We start from the raw sequence: 8938 nt of genomic DNA, 5'->3' as shown, positions 1-8938 counted from the left end.
CCCTGAGCTGAGGGAACGTCTGAGAGGGATGCATGCGGGGAAGGCCTCTCTGGGATGCTACACAGATGCATACTTATGGGGATAAAAGATTTATCTAACCCGCTATGCAGCATTGATGTATTGTTGGTTCATTGTTTTGGCTTTCTCAACTAGTATGGGTGTATGCTCATTTGACTTTAATTGTCCTCTTTATGTCTGTTTACGGTAAGACTTTAGCATGCATTGGGAATGTCTTGGATACAGAGAAAATTAGTTGAAACAGTTATTGTTCTGTGTGAGCACATAAGAAAAGGCCAGGAAACATAGGATTGATTTCATAATTTTTTTATTTTTTTTAATGATCTTTTTTTTCATCCTGCTGCGTATATTGAATGTTTTCCCCTAGTGTATAATGCATATGAATGTGACTTAATAATAAAGGTGCATATGCTAGCAAACATAAAGTCAAAATGAGACAAAAAAAAAAAAGTCCAGGTCAGCCGAAAAGACAGCGTCAAATATGGCAACGAACATCAGACCCCACAACATGACACCCTCCAATGACAGGGGGGATGCTGAGATTGGGAGTGTCCTGTCACGTAGCTGTGGTCAATGACAAAAAAAGAAACCACGCACAGAAGTCCTGCAAGACCCTCCTCTGTTTCCCAACCCTGTAGATGGACACGTGCGTGATGCTGGTGCCATTTTCCCCCAATTTATTTGTTTATTTATTTTGGAAGACATTTCAGAGGCGTGACGAGTCTTGTTATTGGAGACTGGCCTTTTCTGCTTCGCTGAGCCAACACGCTCGAGGGAAACCTGGGCCTTGACAGCCAGTCAGAGACAGCCTCTATGACCTCCTGTAGTTCAGTACTTCCTGGATCAACTAAATTAAAGTGAAACACTGTTTGTTTTGCGTGTGTTTATGAATGGGTGGATGGGTGATCGCGTGTGTGTGTGCGTGTGTGTGTTTGTGTGCGTGCGTGCGTCTGAAGATGCCTCAAAAATATCCCGCGGTGCTCGTGACTAGCTATGGATGATGACATCGTAGCAGGCATGGCGAGTGGGCAATGGGAAGTCTACATGAGTAAAGGGCAGTGCGTATTCACCTCTGATGCGCCCAGGCCCCAGCGGTGGGTCTCGCCTCGGACGATCGCGGGGTAAGCTATCGTCATCTGCTGTGCAGTCCCTGTACTCCATCGCCTCCTCAAACAATCCGCGTCCTCACTGGCGCTACCGACAGATTAGCATTATTAACAGACAACTCTAGCAAGAGTCCATACAAGTCTAATAGAGTAGCAAGACTAGCAAGGGAGGCTAAAGCATTTCATGCTAACATCAATCCACCAGGATGCAGTCCAGGTTAAGAAAGTAAAACTCCACTCCAGTATCTGAAGTTCTTCAAGCAGGTTTATGGCCGATAAGGGGAAGAGGGGGGGGGGGCGCGAAAGAAATATATATACGGCGAGGGACTTTTACTTTCTTTACCTGCACATCAACGTTTATCATTTGCTCTCAGATTAAAAAACGGTAGACGGCGCACAGGGCTGTACATCCTGTTCCACTGGTGGTCTCTCCACCCTGACAGGGAGGGATGGAGGGAGGGAAGACAGGGCCAGCAGGCTGAGAGAGGGCAGTCTGTGCTTTTGGCAGGAAAAGAAACTAGAGAAAGACTCCCAGATTGCACGTCAGTTAAGTGCTATAAGAATGTCCACGTATACGGCCAGGTGTGGAGTGGAGTGGAGTGGAGTGGAGTGAGAGTGGATGTGTGGCGCAGTGGGGCGTGCGTGGAGGGGGGACAGTTCATCACAATATTTACCAGTCCATCCCTAGGTTGCTCACTGTCGTCCATGCATTTCCAAAAGGGGGTGGTTGGGGGGGGGGTGGGCACAGTTTTGTTTTTGCCTTGACAAGGCCCGAGACATCGCAGACAACAACCTCAAGTCAATCAGACAGCTTTTGCCAAGACAACCATGAGAACTTTCTGACAGTTCCTAACATGCACCGAGAAAGTACGATCAGTATTCTACACCACCAATAGCTGACCCCCTCTCACCCACACCCCCGAACACAATACGAATGACGAATCCCAATGATAACATGATCCATATCAAACCCTCTGCCCCACCCAAAGAAAACAAATAATAAAGTGAAATAGATGACAGAAGAACAAAAAAGAGTCATGAGCAATGACCAAATTCTTCTTAATGATAGTAACAACACATAGAAGCCAGTGAAAGTGCCATTGCGTTCATGAATCAAGGTGTGTTTTCTACCATGGCTTAAAGCTTATTTTTCAGAGCTTAAAATTCAAAAACATTGTTTACATCATCATGGGATGAGGAAGAGGAGGAGGAGGAAGAGGATATGGACATCCCAGTGCCCTACAGCAGGCTTTTTGCATAAAATGTAAATTCATGTCCTGATTTCCAAATATTTTCCCCCTATTTTTTTTTTTTCTAAAATATTTCACAGGCAAGAATTCCATTTTTTTGTTCTCCTTCCTTTTCTTTTTTTCTTTTTTTCCTTTTTTTCTTTTTATTTTTTTCTTGTCTTGTTTTGGGTTTGGATTTTTTTTTTTTTTCGTTTTATTTTCTTCTGCTGTTTGTCTTCTTGATGTCTTGTTTGTTTGTTTGTTTGTTTGTTTGTTAGCTCGCTTGCTTGTTTTCTCTTGAACAAGGTGTATGAAATGGAGTTCGACTCCAGGGGGCGCCGCACTGTGCCGTTGCTGGTGGTGCCCGGTGCAGGCTATGACCCGTCCTGCTCTGTAGTGTCCTCCTGGTTCACCACCTTCTCGCCGCCGTTCATGGTGGGAGTCCCTGAGTCTTTCCGCGAGCGCTGCTTCTCCTCAATCTCATGCAGCGACGGCTCTTTGTACATGCACACTGCCGGGAGGAAGAGAGGAGCAGAGATAGAAAGACAGAGAGAGAGAGAGAGAGAAAGAAAGAGAGGGAGAGAGAAAGAGTGAGGGAAAGAGGGGAAAAAACAAACAGAGGGTAGGAAACAAATTTAGCAAAAGTACTGTGAGAGACTTTAAAAACCTCTGTGTTATACCTACTAAAGTGAACACACTGAACACCACATAGGGGGTGATGTGTTAAAAGCCTACTGTACCTCTTAGCTAATGTGTTAAGACTTACCTGTAAGCCTAACTCTCCCTCCTCTCTATGGCCTAATATAAGTATAATATAACGATTATCAGCTGTTTATGCAACTGTTACAGTGTCCAAATAGCTTTGTTTCTGTGTAGTTTGTGGTATAACAGCATGGACCATTTTTAAGACCCTATCCGGGGGAATTCAATACTTTCTACAATGTTACTTTATTACTGGAAACTACCAAGAGCAATGCTTTCAGTGAAACACTTGAGCTAAGAGGCCTTTCTGATGGTTATCGTGAAAATCGATTGGTTGGGACTTAATACTGGGCTCTGTAATCAGCAACTACTATTTGAACAAAATACAGCTGTCTTAACCTATCAGGACACAGACATATACGTCTGTCTGTAAACTCAATACTGAAGGGAGGATGATGTCTCCAACAGAAGCTTAGTCAGACTACAGTTACAGAAACAGCATTTCTTTAACCATCACTGACAGGATCAATACATTCAACACATGCTGAAATATACTGCATTGCAATGAGTGAGAATAATCATCATTGAGCGAGGCACTTAACCCCGAGCTGCTCTGGGGAGAATGGCCCTGTAATATGATTGACATGCGTAAGCTGCTTTGGATAAAAGTGTCTGCTAAATGAGCAAATGTGTGTGTGCATGCGTCAGTGTCTGTTTCCATGTCTGTGTGTGTACAGTATGTGTGTGTGTGTGCACTGGCATGTGCATTGAATAGAATAGAATATATACTTTTTTGATCCAGTGAGGGAAATTCAGTTCTCTGCATTTAACCCAATTTAACCGAATTAGTGCTTGCCCAACCAGCAGCGCTCGGGGAGCAGTGAGGGGTTAGGTGCCTTGCTCAAGGGCACTTCAGCCGTGGTGGACTGGTCGGGGATCGAACCGGCAACTCTCCGGTAACAAGCCCGATGCGCTAACCAGTACACCACGGCTGCCCACATTGTTCCACACCCTCGAGGACGACGCGGCCGCTGGCCTGTGCCACACACACACACACACACGCCGTGGAGATCTCACCTTCGATAGGTCTGGGCACAAAGTGAGAGCAGGGCTTAGTCTTCTTCACGCGGTTGCCCTTCATCACCACGCCGTCCTTGTTGAGGCCCAGGAACCAGGCGCGGCCGGACTCGTGCTGCCGGTACAGCGTGGAGGAGTAGATGACGTAGTAGTTCTCAAACACCGACTCCTTAAACTTACACTCAGGCGTGAACATGTCCTGTGGAGGAGAGAGGGAGAGAGAGACGGAGAGAGAGAGAGAGAGAGAGAGAGAGAGAGAGAGAGAGACAGTCTATGTAAGTTTACACTTTCACATTTCTTTGCTTTCTTGTCCCATATATTAAATTATACCGTTCTTGTTCCATATACTGTATCATATCCTTAATATGACTGCTTTAGCAGTGCAAATTCCTTTTTGAGTGCAGCACATTGTTTTGAGAGAGAGAGAGAGAGAGAAAGAAAGAGAGAGAGATGGAAATAGAGAGGCAGAGAGAGAGAGGAAGGGAGGAGGGAGAGGGGAACAGGTCATCAGACAGGTGGCTGGTGGATGTGTGCCATGGAGACTGCACTGAATGGGTCCCTACGGTGGCCTCTTTAGGAGGACCAAAAAGAGTGTCCCCAAGCAATGCACAGGTGGGCTAGGAGGAGAAGCCAGTCAAACAGAGCAGAAAGCACTCTAGTCCACACAAACCGTGCAAACACACAAACATTCATACACACACTCACACACTCACACACACACACACACACACACACACACACACACACACACACACACACACACACACACACATTCACACATCACGCACATTGGCACAAGAAGAACACACACTAGAATCTACATATTCAAATAGCCTTTACGCAACAACAGAACATTTGTCAGGACAGGAAAGACAGCGTCGTTTTAAAAACTGTTTTAAAAATGGCCTTATCACTTTATACTCTTCACTGTACTACGCCTTCAGTAGACGCTACCTGATCTCCACTTAGTCAGGGAGGAATGAGACACAGCCCGATATAGTTAAGAGACCGAGTCTGAGAGATGTGTGATATGCAAATAGTGGTTATTTTTGCACGGCTCTAGGGCAGACCTTACCTTATGATCAAGGGTGTCAAAGCAAAACGAGTGACAGTGATGTGAAAGAGAATAACCGCACGTCAACAAACTTTTTATTTGTGCCTCCCGAAAATAGGGCCCAACATAGACACAGGCTCACGCTTTAATCTAAAAATATTTAAAGAGTCATGATCGCCGCTTCACTCAAACTGATAGGGCACACAATCAGTACATCATATGGTAAGGAAATAAGTACGTTTCTACATCTATACCTCTACAGAGTGCAAATTTGAAATTTGAATGTCAGCATGGATGTATGCACACACACACACACACACACACACACACACACACACACACACACACACACACTCCATTGATCAAACCACTGCACTCACACAAGGTGCTAACACACAGAGGCATGGGCAGGTCTCTTTACCGCAACCGGCCAGACTCAGCAGATCTTTACTCCACATGACAGAGTACTCACATGCACACACAGACACACACACACACACACACACACACACACACACACACACACACACACACACGCACACGCACACGCACACGCACACGCACGCACACACACACGCACAGCCCCGCATTCCTCTACAAGCCAAACTTCAATCACACACACATGCAGAAAATGACATATTCAAACACATGTTCACTTACAGTTTGTGATATACCGGTATGTACAGTACACCTTCAAAACACACACACACACACACACACACATGCATATTCTCTCTCTCTCTCTCACACACACACACACACGCACGCACACACAGAGCTGTGATGTGTGCTGACTAAGCATCCACGGCTCTTTCCTCCACAGGCTGCCAATACCCTCCAACACCCCCAGCACCACCTCCCTTATCTGGGGGAAAGAGGATGGAACCCCCCCCCCCCACCCCCACACCCCCATCCCACCAGCACCAGCAACGGCACCACTCCTCCATCCAGCCCCTCTTTAGGGCCACTTTAGCAGATTAAGCCCCGCTAAATCAACAGTACCAGGCCTGCACAGACAGCACAATGCTGGGAGAGCTAAAAGCGAGCACAGCCCCTGTGATACGGAGACTGGGGCTGAGGCATTAGCATGGCACTGGAGGAACACAAGACACACACTAAATATATCCACTGACAAAAAGAATGGGTCCTGACACTCGTACGAAACATGAGAGGAATAACTAATACAGACATTTCTGAGAGGCTATAGGAGGCAGCTGTAGTGAGTATATTCTGGTTAATGGTTTTGTTGAAGGAGTGAGGCAGACTATTAGTATAATCGCCACATACCTGTGAAGTATTTACGTTGTATTGTTTTATTTGTATGTCGCTTTGAACAAAGGCTCCTGCTAAATAGCATAACCATAACCATGTCCATATACTATAATTAATATAACATAATTGACATGTGCATGTACATGTAGGGATATATAAACAAACACACAAGTGTGTATATAATATGTCACACAACAGTAACGGGTGTTCTGTGTTTGCTGGGTCTGAATCACTAGACTGAGGTGCGACTCTGCCGAGAGCGTCCCCTCAGGTGGCCATGGCAACCCCGCATGATAAGTCAAAGGTCAGAGGTTACGATCGCTCTTATACGGCTGGGACACGTGGGAGCAGGAATCGATCTGTGGGACTGTGAGAGACATGACAGGGCTTTGTTGCTTATGGAGTCATGTACACACACACACACACACACACACACACACACACACACACACACACACACACACACACAAACTTCTTCACAGGGCACCACAGACCCAACCCATCAGACATCCACCCCTGTGCAGACATCCTCTGCCTCCCATCCATCTCTGTATGACCCAAGCCACTCACACACACAACTCATCCCAGGGCTATCCGTAACAGCAGTGATTCAGAACTTGCATATGACAGCTAAAAATAACGCTTGGTCTATCCAGCTACCATCATTGCTACCTTCAGCCCAGCCCAGCAAAAAAACACTCCCTTATTCAATGCAGCACTCTATTCTAAGGGATTCTCCATTATACAGCATCATGGATTGCCTGTCTTATAATGAGGGATTATGAATTCTTACACTTACACATAACCCTTATGCTCAATTATTGGCTATTCACTTCGCCTATGTTTATAGCACAAGTGGCTCGTGAAGAAGCGTCTCGCTCAGATGATATGTGGCCTTATACGCAATTTATTTTACATAAAAGGATCTGGCCGAATAAATTCATGCAAGCGTAAACACCGTTCCTCTCACTTAGCTGACAGCCCAAGGTGCACAGCGCTGAATAACTACATTCATTTCTGTTGGGGGGGGGTGAGCTGCATATAAAAGCATGTGTCTGCTAGCAGCCCAAGATGTAAATATCGTGGAGTCCTCCTGCCCCCCAAAAACTTGAGAATAACAAAAACCGGGTCTGAATCATCCTCGCGCAGCATCAACACCCTCACACTCGCTCATTAACACCCGCAGTCTTTCCAGTGCTGTAATTAACACCATGACACCTTCAGGGGAAGAACAGGCTCCGTGAACAGGGGGGTAAAGTGTCTGCACATGTAACACTCAAACAGCTGAGGGTTTAGCAGCATAGGCCCTGTGGGTAGTGCTGGTCGAGCTGGTCTCTTGGCAGATGCCAATGAGTCACTAAAGTATCTCTTTTGCATAACAAAGTTTTAACTCCCGCTGATTGTAATGGGGACATCTCTTGGTACCAAAAATGCTGGCTATCCAGTTAATGCTATGATGCTACACTATGTTACACTATGTAGGCTTGTTGGATTATAAGATTGTAAATAAAGAAAACCTAATCTAACCTAATTTAAAGCAGCACTAAAGCACTTTTCCTCTGTCGCACGCACACTAATGTGTAGTTTCTTATGTCTTATTTAATCAAATTACAGATCTGCTACCCGATCTGGTAAACTTAGGCCTACATAGAGTGGTTATAGCCCATAGAGGGGCGGCGAAGAGAATGCAGAAGTGCTGTTACGAGTTGATGAACCACTGAAATGATTTTGGAAATATTATTTTGAGGTACAATTTTTTTTTTTTTTTAACAATGTTTTAGTGTTGCTTTAACATACTGTAGGTTCGGCTGGGTAATATAAGACATATAAGAGTTGCTAATTGGGTGTGCTGTTGAGCGCTGACATACTGTGGGCTAGCAAAATGATGCTAGTGGTGACTGATGTAGACTAGCTTGTCTCCACCACTGCTGCTGGCCCACATTACAGCACTGGCACGTGTCTCTGACCCACTGGCTGTCCAGGAATCTGTGGCTCTTGGCTGAAAAATAGGGGCCCCTGTGCCAGCAAACACTCTTCCTCTCCAAACACAATCAGAGACGCCATCATCGCTCAGAAGTCATTACGGCCACTGTGCAGAGTCATGACAAGAGACGCCGCGCAAACGTTTTTGTAATCTCCGTAACAAATCAAACAAATGATGTGTTCAATTATTGAAACATTTTCAGTTAGATTGCATTTGGATGGAACATTTCCATTTAACCGTAGCAATGCTTTCCCTGTTCTGGACAGGCTCTCGCTCTCCCTCTCTCTCTCTCTCTTTCTCTCTCGCTCCCTCTCTCTCTCATAATGAATGTCTCACAACACAGAGCTGCTCCACCTGCTCAAGGAGAACTCTTTATCCATTTAATTAGAGCGCTCTTTGGTCAATTAAAAGTCGTGTTCTTGACAGATTGGTGTCTCCAGGGCAGCAGGGAGTGGAAGATATGGGTGACTCGGCATAACAGAACACACACACGCAC

General features: G+C 45.6%; 1 protein-coding gene across 3 annotated transcripts in view; it reads right to left on the bottom strand.

The window, feature by feature from the left end:
• Positions 1-314: 314 nt before the first annotated feature.
• Positions 315-8938, bottom strand: part of fgf12b (fibroblast growth factor 12b) — a 58148-nt gene continuing 49524 nt past the window's right edge. For all 3 annotated transcript variants that reach the window (XM_062552211.1, XM_062552210.1, XM_062552209.1), the window contains exons 4-5: positions 4133-4331; positions 315-2864 (exon numbers count right to left, since the gene is read on the bottom strand). In XM_062552211.1, coding sequence (XP_062408195.1) covers positions 2728-2864; positions 4133-4331 — 336 coding nt within the window. In that variant the 3' untranslated portion in view covers positions 315-2727. The remainder of the gene's footprint in view (positions 2865-4132; positions 4332-8938) is intronic.

This window comes from Sardina pilchardus, chromosome 13, assembly GCF_963854185.1.
Source record: "Sardina pilchardus chromosome 13, fSarPil1.1, whole genome shotgun sequence".
Classification (NCBI taxonomy): Eukaryota; Metazoa; Chordata; class Actinopteri; order Clupeiformes; family Clupeidae; genus Sardina; species Sardina pilchardus.
The sequence above is the reverse complement of the archived record's forward strand: the minus strand, read 5'-3'. Positions and strand labels throughout refer to the sequence as shown.